Source organism: Eptesicus fuscus, chromosome 10, assembly GCF_027574615.1.
Source record: "Eptesicus fuscus isolate TK198812 chromosome 10, DD_ASM_mEF_20220401, whole genome shotgun sequence".
Taxonomy (NCBI): domain Eukaryota; kingdom Metazoa; phylum Chordata; class Mammalia; order Chiroptera; family Vespertilionidae; genus Eptesicus; species Eptesicus fuscus.
The window spans coordinates 67017194-67032544 of record NC_072482.1 but is presented as its reverse complement, the minus strand read 5'-3'; the positions used below and the strand labels follow the sequence as shown (position 1 = coordinate 67032544).

Genomic DNA, 15351 nt, shown 5'->3' with positions numbered 1-15351 from the left:
TGCTGATACTGATTGGATGGCATGTAAAAACATGTTAGTTGAGGGGTGCTGTTGTTGATTGACTGAACAGGTTACCATGCCTACAGAACAATGTCTTCTCCTAAATTTATGGAAATATTTTTATTCTCACAATTTGGGGAATACTGGCATAGACCAAACACAAAATTCTGTTAAGGAGTTGTCTCCAGGACCTGAGACATTTTTCTCTCAGTGTGAAATACAAAAAAAGATTTCACTTTCCATCTCGAAGGAAAAGCTTAGCCAGACATTTAGGGACACAGCTCTGTCTCTCTTTTCAAGAGATGGGTGAAGGGAGATTTCATTCTTTCTTGGTATGTCTGGTAGAGGGTGATAACTAAGAGGCTCTTAATTGCCACATACAGATCAGACATAAATAATGAGGTGAGATTTAAAATAAATAATATGTCAGCAGCTGTGCGTCACTGCAGGTTGCCCAGGACCAAACCAGAGAGGGTTAGACCTGCATTACCACCATTTGTCCACCATCCAGAACTGAAATATCATTGCTGACATGTACACATAAGAACTGTTGGACATTGAAATTGGGTCTCAAAAGAACTGTTGGCCCAGAAAGAAACTCACTACAGACTGATTCATTTGCCTTTCAGCATAACCATTATTGCTTGTCTCATTTTCGGTTCTTATAAGTGTATTTCTAGTAGGACATGATTCTCATCTAGGAGAAATGATGAACAACATAGACTGATGAACAAGAATAGACCCAGAGAACATGGACCAGACTATCGGACCTCAGAGGGAGAGTAGGGGAGGGTGGGGATAAAGGGGAGAGATCAACCATAGGACTTGTGTGCATACATATGAGCCTAACCAGTGGTCAAGGACAACAGGGGTGTAGGGGCATGCATGGGGAGGGGTGTGGGATGGGAATGGGGGGATGAGGACAAATATGTGATACCTTAATCAATAAAGACATTTAAACAACAACAACAAAAGAAAATAATGAAAAAAATAAATAAATAATATGATATGTGACAAATAGAACAATGTGGATTCTTCTAGAAAATTGAGGTGAAATTTATGTTTAAAACACTGTGCTGGCCAAGAAAAATAATGTCTATAAGCTAGACTTGCCTGTAGGCAACAACTACATGAAAATAAAAATTGTATTAGTTTATTTCTTACTAACTTATCTAATACATTCTCACCATTTAACCCCCACTGGAAACATAGTCTTTCTCTTTCTAAAAGTGTAGAACCAAGTTTCACCCATAGAGTGTCATTCATTTGTAATGCTGGTATTAGATAAAGAGGATAATTTTTATAGATTCAAGTATGTCATATTAGGATTGTAATGCAATTAGGTTAAAGAACATAATTGTCCAGAGAAAACAATAACGTATTTTTATTTGTGTAATAGTGAAGCGTTTTTAAAAGCATTAAGATAACATAAATCATGGTAGATGTGAAGCTAGCTACGCCTCTGATAACTAGAAAGCACTGTTATTATTGATCAGTAGAAATCTTGGATTCATTTTAAATCTACTTTTCCCCTCACAGGCTGTGAACCTATCCCCGTCCGCTACCTGGAGTGGAGCAATATAGAATCCATCATAGCCATCGCCTTCTCCTGCCTGGGCATCCTTGTCACCTTGTTTGTCACACTGATCTTCGTGCTATACCGGGACACACCAGTGGTCAAATCTTCCAGTCGAGAGCTCTGCTACATTATCCTAGCTGGCATCTTCCTGGGTTACGTGTGCCCTTTCACTCTCATTGCCAAACCTACCACCACATCCTGCTACCTCCAGCGCCTCCTGGTTGGCCTCTCCTCTGCCATGTGCTACTCTGCTTTAGTGACCAAAACCAATCGCATTGCGCGCATCCTAGCTGGCAGCAAGAAGAAGATCTGCACCCGGAAGCCCAGGTTCATGAGTGCCTGGGCCCAGGTGATCATTGCCTCAATTCTGATTAGCGTGCAGCTCACCCTGGTGGTAACCCTGATCATCATGGAGCCCCCCATGCCCATTCTGTCATACCCAAGTATCAAGGAAGTCTACCTTATCTGCAATACCAGCAACCTGGGTGTGGTGGCCCCTGTGGGCTACAATGGACTCCTCATCATGAGCTGTACCTACTATGCCTTCAAGACACGCAACGTGCCCGCCAACTTCAATGAGGCCAAATATATCGCCTTCACCATGTACACCACCTGCATCATCTGGCTGGCTTTTGTGCCCATTTACTTTGGGAGCAACTACAAGATCATCACTACCTGCTTTGCAGTGAGCCTCAGTGTAACGGTGGCCCTGGGGTGCATGTTCACTCCCAAGATGTACATCATTATTGCCAAGCCGGAGAGGAACGTCCGCAGTGCCTTCACCACCTCTGATGTAGTCCGCATGCACGTCGGCGATGGCAAGCTGCCCTGCCGCTCCAACACTTTCCTCAACATTTTCCGAAGAAAGAAACCAGGGGCAGGGAATGCCAAGTGAGTAATCTGATCGGGTTTGCTCTCTCTCAGTCTCTCTCTCTCTCTCTCTCTCTCTCTCCCCCTCCCTCCCTTTCTCTCTCTCTCTCTCATTTTCTTTTCTTTTTCTCTATTTGACTAAATCATGTTCTTCACTTTTCCTAATGTTTTTTCATTTTTTTCTTAACATTTTCCTGTGTTTTTTTTTTCTAATCTCACATTCTGTTGGATTAGGACTATCTTCTTCTTTTCATTCCTTTGAAAGAGCAAGGAGCATGAAGCACCAACCAGCTGAACATATTCTGACCTAGAATCTGCAGCTTCTGTTCTGCCAATAATGTTTTCCCTTTCATGTGGGTCCTCTCTCTATGGAACATCAACACCTCTCTGGGGTCTGGGTCAGAGATGCAAACTCTAGTTCTAATTTCTAGTTTAGACCATGGTTGAAGATCTTTTCTGATTTATTTTTATCACTCTAGAGCCACATCATCACTAATCTGGGATGAGAGGAAGGGAATTAAGCACTTGGGAAAATTTTTCAAAATTTGACTGCAACTGAGCACCAAGTATGTCCTAAATTAAGTTCCCTTAGGCAACTGTAATATGTCCCTCTTATTTATTGAACGTTAATGTATACTGTAGTAAAGATATTCCATAATTCTATATATTAATTGAGTTATCTCAACTGCAAGGTCATGATCAGAACTTTCTTAGCCATAAAGTACCGAAAGAATTAAGAACCAGATAAACGTGATGAGCCCTGAACTTGAGAATCAATGTGAACATCAAACTCCAGATTATTCTATTCTGGTAATTTTTCTGAGTAGTTTATGTAATAAACACTTTCCTACCTTCTTGCTGACTCTGCATTGCAAAGAAGCATATGCTAAATTTTGCATGAGTCATCTTTTCTGAGATTCATGAAGTAAATTTCATGTAACATTTACTATTTTGAAAATGACATGGATGCTTGAAGCTCTAAAGGTAATTGAACTGTCTAAAGATAATTTCCCCCATTAACAGTATTAATTTTACTTTTTGAAACAATCCTTTAAAATGAAGGCTTTTAGTAGTAATTATTATAATGTATACATTGCTTTATAACTAGTCCACCTACCTGAAGAAGTCAGCAAGATAGGAGGGATGGGTGTTATTTTTCTCCATTTTGTAGATGAGGAAACTGAGACACTGTGAATTTATGTAACTCTGAAGTATGATTTCACTTAGTTAGCCATTCTTTGCCTATGTCTTAACTGGCATAAAATTTCTCATCTTAACAAATGTCAAAAAATCTACATGCCTTAAATTTCTAGTTTTGTATCTTTACTTGCCAAGCAGCACCATGAGCATCTTTTACAGAAATCCTGTCATTGGTTTGATGATCAGATGAGACAGTCTATGGAAAAATATATTTTTGAAATCCATAAAGTTATTTCAAATAAGGACATCCCTAAATTTTTTCAGCATTATGGATGAAGACAATAATTTACACTGACTTCTCACTGTATCAATTTCAAGTTCTTCATAGGATGCTGATCATCCAAGTTGCTTAGTCATTTTTTGTCCTTGCCATGGTTTTTATGCTACCCAGCACCCCTCAGTAGCAGCCTCCTGGCAGGGGATTACCAGCGATATGAGAGAAAACCAACAATACCATCAAATGAGAAAAAAAATAGACCATAACCACAGAGTCCAGATGTAAAGTGACATAACAGTTTTCATTCTGAGGAAAGGAACAAGAGGAAATGAAATGAAAATAAGGGAGAAAATACTCTTTAAACTGGAGTATTTATAGGAATTAAGAGACATTCTTTTTCACATCCCATATGGCTTTATGAGGATTCCATCCCACCATCCACCAATATCTAGCTCCATGTTCCTAACTTGTCTGCCTCTATTATAGTTCTTCAGAAACTTTCATTTGATTTCTGGTCATGGGTCATTAATGAAAGCTGTTCTTCCAACCACTTAATGAAAAGAGAACCTATGTGATCGAGACAGCTTGTGTTGGTAACCAAGAACGTGCATTGATGAGAGTTCTCCCAGTGATTCTATGTACAGACAGTATTGGGACCTGCCCAAGAGAGCAGTGACTACCGATGGAGAGTACACAGTGCTTGCTGCTGGGAAAAGATGAAGCTAGCCGATGTTACTTTAAGGAGGCTTAACACCTCCTTCACAGCCAGGCATTGCAGTACATTCTGATCACTTTCTCACACCTGCAGATGCTTTCCTTATACGCTGACAATATTCCCTTCACTGTTTTGAATTTGAAAGTAATTTCATTTGGGATCCTGCTTTTGAGAGAAAAATCAACTTGGTCTAAATTGAAATGGTTCTCTAGGAAATGCTGGTTTCACCAGTAAGTTGCTTAATTATTGGCTGTAATTGATCAGGCACTATCAGATTATTACAGTAAGAAAGATACTTCTAATGAATAATTATATCAGGCAGCTTTTTTACTACAGTCTGTAGCTTCTCCAAGGTATGCCACACAGCTAAGCTGACCCCTAGAGGGTATTTGAGGCTAAATTTCTATGGAAAACAACCATTCACTTACTCATGTGTCTCATTTATTCATTCTACGGTTGCTTCTCTTGTAACTCTCTCTGAGGCTGTAATTTAAAAATGTAACCATAATCTCAGGGCCTATGTTTTTACCATTTTATTGTTGTTATGTTTTCCTGGTTTGTCACCAGAGTCACAAAAACTACAAACAATCTAATATTTTCTACAGCAACAAAAATCTAGCAGTCTTGCCAACACAAGAAAGGGGCTGAGAAACTCTAGAGAACAAACACATCACCCAACGAGTTTATTACCATTCTGGATGTGTAATTCCTGCGTTTATGGTGCACTGAGGGTGTTCGGCAGTCTGCAGATATAGCTATAAACACAGAACAGATGCTGTAATGAAGAGCTTCCAACTGATCTATCTGTTTGAATATTATTCTGAGGAGTTACATGTCTGACTACATTCTCATAACAGGCTGTTTCTGAGATACATGGGTGGGATGACATTGTGGGTCTGTTTTTGCAAAGTTTACTTCTTTTTTTTTTTTTTTTATTTCATTCACAGCCAAATATCTGACTCAATCAAAGGTTTGGGCACTTGTTTTACATATTCTGAAATGTAATGTCAATAAAATGGTTGTCTGGGTTACTTGAGTTGCTTATAGTTAGAAGTTCTATTAAACATAATTCTACCTTGAATATTAACTGAATAGTATATTTGCCTTGATATTTGTAATTTCTTTAGCTGTTAGTTTAATGTATTTGAATGGGGAAATATCCAGGCTTAACCTAATGTTAAAGATATTGGTAAAATTCTCTTTGTTGGCAGTAGAAGAAAGATATAAATCCATAGTTATTCACAATTACATTATTTAGATTCAAGTGATTTATCGCTTTCTTTTAAAGCCAAAATGAGTTAACATTATGCAACTGAAAAAATAAAATATTATGTAAATGACATGTTTCCTTTAAGAAAAATTATATCAATGACTAAATGTCAAACTAACATTTCTAGTTATTTTCTGGATAAATAACTTCAATGAGTGCCAAATAATTTGATGGCACATGGAACTAAAATGTGATAATACTAGTACACTTCTATGACCTGTAAAACTATGCAAAACTAAAACAATTACAATCACAAAAAGGCATTAGATTGATGCGAGCAGATAATTTTAAAACTTAGGTTTCTAAATAAATAGAATATTATTATGTTCCTGTGATTGTTTTTTAAGCATTTGAATATATGTTTCTACTGAGTACAAGAACTAAGTGAAATACTAAATGGAGCGATGCTATGAAGAAATTTTACTCTTGGTCTGCTAGAAACACTTTTGTTCACAAATAGAAGTAAATAATCATGCAGCATTAGTGATTATGCTCTGGATAAGAATTTGAATTTGTCTTTCCTCCTTTGATTATGAAAGGAAATACGATAGTGAGCCAACAGACATCACTATCAAATAGAAATAACAGGTTCCCATTTATAGAAAGAACTCATTTACGATTCCAGCTTATAAATGAGAAAATCTGTCATTTTGGAGTTATTTTTCCCTTAATAACACAATAAATGGCATTAAAAGTTATTACAATTCTTCACTTGCTTTTATAGCAAATAACATAAGATTTTATCAAAACAAAGTATTTGTCATAAAATTTTACTGCTTCATAGTAACATTTATGAAAGACCTACTGATTATTCATTAATATATTCAATCAATCATTGTTTCAACAGTAATCTTAAAAGCACTTAATAATATTGGTGTTAGGTAATATTCAAGATAAAAAAGATGTAAGAGGCAGAAACTGACTGTACCAATCTTGCAATATAGTAAGGGAGACATTTAAAACTATGACAGAGTATACTGGATTAGGTGCCATAATAAAGGACCGATATAACTTTATGAGTGTTCAGGGAAAAAAGAGATTAAGGTCAGCTGGTGGAGTAATATCTGTGGAAAGATGAGAAAAGATTTCTTAATAAAAGTGGAATTTTCAGTTGACCTTAAAGGATGTTTTTCAACAGGAGAAACTGTTCCATTTCACATATGGAAAATAATGTAAGTGAAAATTCAGCACGTTAATGCATTTTCAGGCCACAACATGGAATCTGGTATGAATGAAGTACATGGAGAAATATAGTGGTGGGTAAACATGTAAGTGCAGAAAGAGGACATATTACAGATAATGATCAATTGTTCTAAGAAGAAACTTAGATATTTTTGTATATAAAGTATAAGATGCAGTGAAGATTTTTGTGAAATATGATCACAAGTAAGCTTTTATTGGGGGGGAAGAGATTGACTGTAGAAAGATGCTTTAATAGAGTGCTATATTAATCCAAATGACAGGTTAAAAATAAAAGTCTTAAACTAGAGTAGTGAAATGAAAGTCAAATCCAAAGCATCATATATGAAAAGAGTTTTCTGAATTTTATTTATTAGAATTGAAATGTTGATTTGGGAAGAGAAAGGAAGGAATAAAAAATCAAATACCACTCTCATGATTTGAGCCTGGGTGACTAGAAAAAATGCAGCTATCATAAAAACAGATCAGAACTATGGGAGTAAGACTGGGGAGATATTGATGACTGGGTTTCAGATTTATCTATTGAAAGTGCTATATAGCATCCAAATAGAAACATTTTAAGTTATTTAGAAATTTAAGTCAGGAGCTCAAGAGAAAGGTCGGAGCCAGAGTTCCAGATTTGAGGGCTCAGTTGTCAGAATATTTAGAGGCCAAAGCAGTGATATGACATAAGGAAAGAAGAAAATAGGAGGGAGAACATTAGGAGACACACTTGAGAGATAAGAACAGTTAGAAGGTGTTTAAAAAAAGAAAAAAAAAAGAAGAAGGAATAAAATAGAATGAGGAAACAGGAATTGCAGCATCATGGAAACCAAAGAGGAGACTGTGCCTTAGGCAGCTCAGGTTGCCATAGTAAAATCCCACAGACTGGGTGGCTTAAAGAACAGATAATTTTACAGTTCTGGAGGCTGGAAGTCCACATCAGGGTGCCAGCATGGCTGACTTCTGGTGAGACCTCTTTCCTTGGATTGCAGACAGCTGCCATCCAGCTGTGTGCTCACATAGCCTCTTCTCTGTGTAGGCACAGGGGAAGCGAGAAAGGGAGGAAGATCTGTCTAGTGTCTCTTACAAGAGCACTAATCCCATATGAGGCCCTCACTCTCATGATCGCTTCTAACCCTAATTACCTCCCAAAGATTTATCTATTGATATCATTACATTGCGAGTTGGTACTTCAACATATGATTTGGGGGCCAGGGCACAACTATTCAATCCATTAACAGAAGACAAAACTTGGAATCCTTGAGATACCCAAGGATGGAAATACTATGGTTATTTTTGACTGGTTTTAAGGGTGTAATATGGGTAGAATTTCTATTGCAATAAGTTGAGGAGTTTGGCATTAAAGGAATTAAGATGTTCAGATAGTATTTAAGGAGGCCAAGGAAAAGAAAGGAGTGGTATAATAGAGGAGAAATTAAAGCTTGCTTGTGATATCTGAGAAAGGAGCCAATAGAGAAAGAAACATTGAAAATATAGAGGGATCATATGGTTTATGCTGGGAAGCCCAAAACATTAATATAGAGTTTATATACTAACATAGAACTCTGCATTACACCTTCATGTACAGAGAGTGCTAAACACTGAGGGCATGCATCATTATCATCAGTTCAGAATATCCATGCTGTGTAGAGCGGAGGAGCTGTGTAGCTGCTGAAAGTGGAGGCATGCAAGTGTTACTCTGTGTGAGATGTGTAAGAGGAAGGGCACCCTGTTGGACATGGGTTGGCAACCTGTCCATGCTTGGCCACAGCTAAAGAGAGATGAGGTCATTTGCATTCCATCTGTTAGCTTTAGTGCCCAGTGTATAGTGTTACCTACTCAACAGGGTAACATGTGAACAATGTGTTTTTAAAGTTAATTCAAGAGTAAAAATGTTAGCAACTTGAATAATGAAGCAAATAGGGAGAGAGTACCAGTAGATTTGGAAGTTTCAGATCATGAGAACAGAGCCTGTAGGCTCATTAATTAGAATCCTTTGACTGCAAGTTATAGAAGCCAATTAAATAGCCTAAGCAAAAGGAAGTGGGGTGTTTAAAAGAAAGAATACAGAGAACAATTTCAGGTATCTCCTCGTAACAAGGTTTGGAACATTTCTGGGCCATGTATGGGACTGGATTCTTAATGAGAAAGGCTCCAGGCCTCCATATCATCTTCTGTCTCCCTGCATGCCTCCTCATTTTCTCCTCATAGATCTGCTTTGTTCATTTCTTGGACCCTCATGGTGAATCTCAGGAGAGCCCAAAGATACTGCTTCAGTTCCTCTCCCCAGGTGGTTCTACAGAACACAAAGAGAGACTGATTGGCCCAACTGGCTCAGCGGTCTATCCCCTGAAGTCAAGTTTGTAATGGACAAAGGGTGGAGTCACTGAGTATAAAACTGTCTTCCAGAGAAGTATCACTCCTGGTCCCCGTGAGTAGGATCAGGGGGGCAATTCACAGAGAGGTGGGTATGATTTGAGATGAGCAGAAGCCTTGTAAGTGTCTAAACCAGGGTAATCCCATCTCTACCCAACTCCTATCCTTTTTCCCTTGCCATATGAATAAGTCACTTCTAAGTACCAGCATTTTATATTTGGAAACATTGACAAAAAGGAACTACAAAACCTACATAGTGGTGGCTAGCCAGCCAGCCAAATAATTAATCACCTATCCATGCAAAACAGGAGTAACTATCCCAAATTCCAGTACATATGCCAGTGGAGGGAAAAGAAAACACCATGGCTCTGGCACACCATTTATTATGCAGGTGTGAGCTGTAGAATCAAACAAATTTAACAACCAGACCTTTTCTAGAGATTCCTGGCTACAAAATGCTTCTCAGTTGCCTCAAAATGAAAATGAAAAAAAAAAAAAAAGAGGAACAAAGAGGACAAAAAAAGATTCTTTTAAAGGAAAACAGAGCATTACAACATTATTTTCTGAATAAATTAAAATATATCAGGACAACAATAAAGTATTACTTGCTAACTGTCCTTAATCTATAATAACAAAAGCATAATATGCTAATTAGACTGGATGTCCTTCTGGATGACCTTCTGGACGAAGCCAGAGCTGTGAGGGAAGCCTGGTCCCAGGTGCCAGAGGGAAGACGGTGCCGGCAGCCAGATTTGTGCATCGGGCCGCATGTAGAGTAGTAAAAGAAAATCAGCTAATATTAATAAATTTAACCCCAAAATGTCTGTTATTTTATTTTATTTTAAAGGGGTAAGAGAAACCTCCTATAGTTGAAGGCAACTTAATACCCTCTATGCAGATTATTTTTAAGATAAATGAGGAGTCTACTGCTAACAAAATTAGGCCAAGTCCCTAGTGATACTGCTAACCACATTGAAAAACAAGCTGCTTAAAAGAAATCAATAACAATAAGAAATACTTTCCTTTCCCTGACTTTCCAGTTATGAAAATATATACTATTATCTTGCTCCTAGTAAATGTTCTTAAACACAGTGAGATTAGTATCATTTTCTACTTGACCAGACTTTGCACTGATTATGTTATTTGGCTTAGGTGGATATGGGATGAGGAGTAAAAAACGTATTAACAAAGGAAAAAAATTAAGACCTATATGATCAGAATCAAAAGAAATTATGACAAGAGGGCAGGAGTGGGGTGAGGGAGCAGAGGGAGCCAGAGGGCAGGAGTGGGGTGAGGGAGCAGAAGGAGCCAGCTCTGTGACCTTAGCCATTGATTATGTCTTCTTGCAAGGATGTCAGGTGATTTTAGTTAGGTTTTCATAATCCAGTCTTTTGTTTAAAAAATGTGTGGAGGGGTTATTGCTTTACACACTGTGGACAGTTTGCTGGTGAAGATCTATTGCATGGTCCATGACCTCAGAGAACTTCAAGTGCAGTGGAGGACACCAGCAAGAAACCTGACGATGACTCTGTGCTTTCAGGAGGCATATAGCAGGGGCCTCTACTATTGACCTTTGAGTCAGAGAAGGCCTCAAAAGTCAATACTAAGTTGAAGAAGAGCTATGACCATGGTTCCATTAGCTAAAAGCTACACCAAGTGGTGGGTTAAAGTGGGGGAAGATACAGAGAGTGTGTTCTAGGCAGAGCTATGTGGGGTGGAGGGATGAGGAGGCAAGAGAGACTAAAGCATATTAGCAAAATGAAAAAAAGAAGTTTTCATAGGGCTGACAATAATTTCCTATTAAAAAATATTTGTTAGCTTCAAAGGTTTAAAGCCAAAAGTTATTCTAGGGCTGATCCTAATATAAAATTAGTTCTGCTGTGATGTTTGGAATGGTTTCGAGGTCTGACTCCACTTTTTAAGACTGGGAAGAGAAGCACTGATGACCCATTCACTCAGCAAATGATTTTAAAGCGCCTACTATGAGGCATTGGGGCAAGTGCAGGAAATACAGTGGTGAACAAATCAGATCTAGCCCCTGCTTTGTGGAAGTTGAAATCTAGCCAGGAGACCAACATTGAATGAGTAACCACAAGTGTAGTGAGTTCTTTTAAGGATTAGAAGGATCTGACCAGTCTTAGTGCATGGAGGCTGGAAACATTCCCCCAAAAAAGATTTATCTCAGCTAAGACTTCTGAAGGAGCAAAGAGGTTCGCTAAGAAAGGAAGGGGGGACTGGGTAGATAAGTCAAGGAATAAAAGTATAAAGGCTATAAGCTGGAAAAAGCACTGATGGCTGAAGGAAATGAAATAATTCTAGGATGCCTAGAGGTGAGAAAAAAAGGCAGGTGTGATGAGAAGAGACTGGAAGGGTCGGCTGAGACCAGATCATTTGAGACCTGATCCCAGGCCTTAGGAGCTTGGATCTGGTCCACTAAACAATGGAAAGCTGCTAAAGTGACAAAGCAGGGGTGCAGTGCAATCTGTGAGAAGTGAGTGTTAGCACTAGCACCCCAACCTCAGTGTGAGGAGAGCAAGGTGAGAGGGTGGTGCTCTGGGGTAGGGGTGAGGTGGGGGAGGGCTGCCGCAGCGTCCAGGTGGAAGACGATAGTGACCTGACCTAAAGACTTTGCAGTTGGGGTGAAGACAGTGAACAGAGATAAATGCTTAAAAGGTAAAAATAAAAAAGTAAGGTTGCTTTACAAAACTCTATTCTAAGATCCACAAACAGTAAGCACAGATATGCTTTCCCCTCGGGGTTGTTTGGCTCCAAACTTATGATATTTGAATTGTGACCAGATGTAATGTGTTAACACATCTAAAGCATGATTGACCTACAAGAGGGTGAGAGTGATCAGACACAAAAAGAGAAGAGCAGTCACTGCAACAAACAACGGAAATGACCATGGACCTCTCGGGTGTGAAGTTGGGTGAAGGAAACTGTGACCCACGGGATTTTTGAAAATTTAAGTCCAAATGACAAGATGATCCCGAGGACTAAAAGGATGAAGCAAACTATCTTAGTGTCACGGCCTCAAACCTTTAAGTATTGAAACTTGCCACCCTGCACCTCTTCTCTGATTCCCTGGAAACAGGCAACTACCCAATGTTGTCTTTCCCTACCTATAGGTCTACTTATGTATAGTTTAGTATCCTAAATACTGCTCATTATTTCCCACTGCAAAATGAAATTGGAATTCTGGTGTATGATGACCTGATTACATGAACTTGTTTAATAGAAGTCTCACTCTGGATGATGTATCATTGTTATTGGGCAAACAAATCAAGTTCTGCTACTGGACCTGCCTGGGTGGTGAGAGTTGGGAGCAGTGACTGCCAGGCTGAGAACCAGATCCTGGGTAAGGGAATCCCTCACAATGTGCACAAAGTTAGATTTAGTTTTTTCAGTAAGTCTAATAGTGTTGCCTTTTAATTAGAATATTTAGTTCTCTTACATTTGATAAAAATGCTGATAAACTATTTTCTACTTGTCTCTCTGAAATGATTATTTCCATTTAAAAATGTCCTGTTTCTCTCCTTTCTTGCTTTCTTTGGATTAATTAGTATTTTAATATTCAATTTTCCAATCCATTAATTTGTTAGTTTTATATTCTTTTATTATTCTTTTTATGATTACTCTAGCGACCACAATAAGTATTCTCTAACTTTTTATAATTTCAAATAAATTACTATAGCAGTTTTATCACTTTCAAACAAGGCAATTATCTTAAAACACTTTAACTGCATTTACTTTGGGTCAACTTTTGTGCTTTTATGTAGTGCATTTTAATTTGCACATATTTTACATTACTATTATTGTTTTGCATAATCAATACTTATATATTCCCATATATTTTCCTTATGTTGTATTCCAGTTATGGACTGAACTGGTTTGAGTGTGTATTGCAGTTTTACAAAGCTTGTTGTGCTTCCCCTGGTACATCCTGTCCAAGGGTACAGCTACCCAGCGGTCCTGAATAAGAACCTGGATCCCAACTCTTTACTTGTGTCTCTCATTCTTTAAAATGTCTTGAACTCCTATTTTGATTCTTCAGTGCTATGAGACTTCCAAAAACTTCACTGAGTTTTAGCAACTTTCTGCTTAGCTTTGTACCCTGTGCTTTGTGCAGCATAAAATTTGCAAAATTTTCTAGAGGAAACCCATCAAATGTTGGTCTCACTTACTTGACCTTCCTTTCTCCAGGATCTTGGCTCCTCAATTCCTGGCTGCCTTGGAAAACTTGAACTCAAATTTCTGTGTCTATAGTCCTGTGGATGTATCAAGTTTTTCTTGATTCTTTATCTCTTAGTTAAGACCCACTGTCTGGATTCTCAGTCCATTTTCCTGTACCAAGAATGATCAGATATCCCAAGGGAAAATAGAGCTTAGAGATTATCAACTTACTTCTTCAAAGTTCTCTTCATTCTGATTTATTGGTCCCTTGGATTCTGGTTGCCATGACAGTTTCCTAATGTCTTTAAAGGGTTTTTAAAAATATTTTATCTGTTTTTTTCTAGTTGTTCTCAGAGGAATAATTGCTTTACCCCAAGGTGCCATATCTTAGCCAGAATCAGAAATCTTCTTATACCAGTTTTAATATCTCCCTTTCCCCTTCTCAATAGGCTGTGATATGACTAATATTTCTTTGGGGGCTATGGTGACTATTCTATTGTGAAAGAAATTGTATGATTATTGCCTATTCAGTTATTTTTCTGGTTCGATGGGTGGTGACATGAGCATATTAATGCCTCTGCTTATAGAGAAATGATAGCATAAAATAAACTTTAGTGGAAACATATATCTAATATTGATGTCAGTGCTTTAGGCAACAATATCAGAAGTCTCACAAAATTTTAGACTTAAGTTATGTAAGTCCTTTTTGTTATCATTACAACATCAATTTTAAGCTTCTTTACCAAAGTAATCATTTTTCTTTTTCTTTTTTCAAAACATTCACAGGTGTAGATTTTAGCTTTGGGCAAGTGTTTCATTTTTTTTTTCCTCTCTGTCTGGATAAATCAGAGTAAAATAATAAAAAGTCTCACTTTAGCTGTTGGGTGCCTAAAGTCTATCTGGAAACATAGCAGGATAGTTTTCCTTTTATGAAACTTGTCTTTTCTCTAATTTTGAACTTTTATTTTCTCATTAGTGAACATGCCTACATGTGAGAATAAACATTTAAAAAATATATGTACAATAAAATAGTTTATTTATGGCAGAATGACTAAATATTTTCTACTATAGAATTCTGAAATAAGAAAGACTTCAGTATTGGTTTAGATAAAATATATCAGTATGGATTTCCAGATTCTATAACTTCTATTTGATATTTCTCTTTAGTAGTTTCTCATATTTAATATATATTTTTAGAATTTTTACCTTACCTCTTTTTTTGAGAAAAATAAAACATATTCATAGCTCCTATTAATTCCTTAGTTTATTGGGGTAAAACTAAAAAGCAGAGAGGAAATTTTACTTCTGAATTATGTGTTATAATAAATTTATTTTTGTAATAGCAGTCACTATTTTTCATATAAAAATATAAATATTCACTATGGGCAAATTTTTAAATATAGGAAAGCACAAAACAGCTAATAAAAATTACCTACAATTCCAAATATCACAGAAAACACCACTAACATTTTTATGTATATCTTAGTTTTTACACATACACACATACACATGCACACAAATAAATACATTACTTTTACTAATTTTTTTAATTTAAATTTTGCTGGAGATTTTATGATAGTCAACTTATAATGTTAGAATTAATTTAGAAATTAATCTATAATAATAAAAACGTAATATACAAATCAACCAAACAGCCAAACAGCGGACCGACTGTCTGGACGACCTTCCGGATGAAGCCAGGGCTGCGAGGGTGGCTGAGGTAGCCGGAGCTGTGAGGGCCTACTCTTGCACGAATTTCGTGCATCAGG

General features: G+C 37.4%; 1 protein-coding gene across 1 annotated transcript in view; it reads left to right on the top strand.

The window, feature by feature from the left end:
- The window catches only part of GRM1 (glutamate metabotropic receptor 1), a 307099-nt gene that overhangs the window by 274637 nt on the left and 17111 nt on the right, over positions 1–15351 (top strand). The window contains exon 7 of the mRNA XM_028140654.2: positions 1540–2470. Within this exon, the coding sequence (XP_027996455.1) occupies positions 1540–2470 (931 nt within the window). The remainder of the gene's footprint in view (positions 1–1539; positions 2471–15351) is intronic.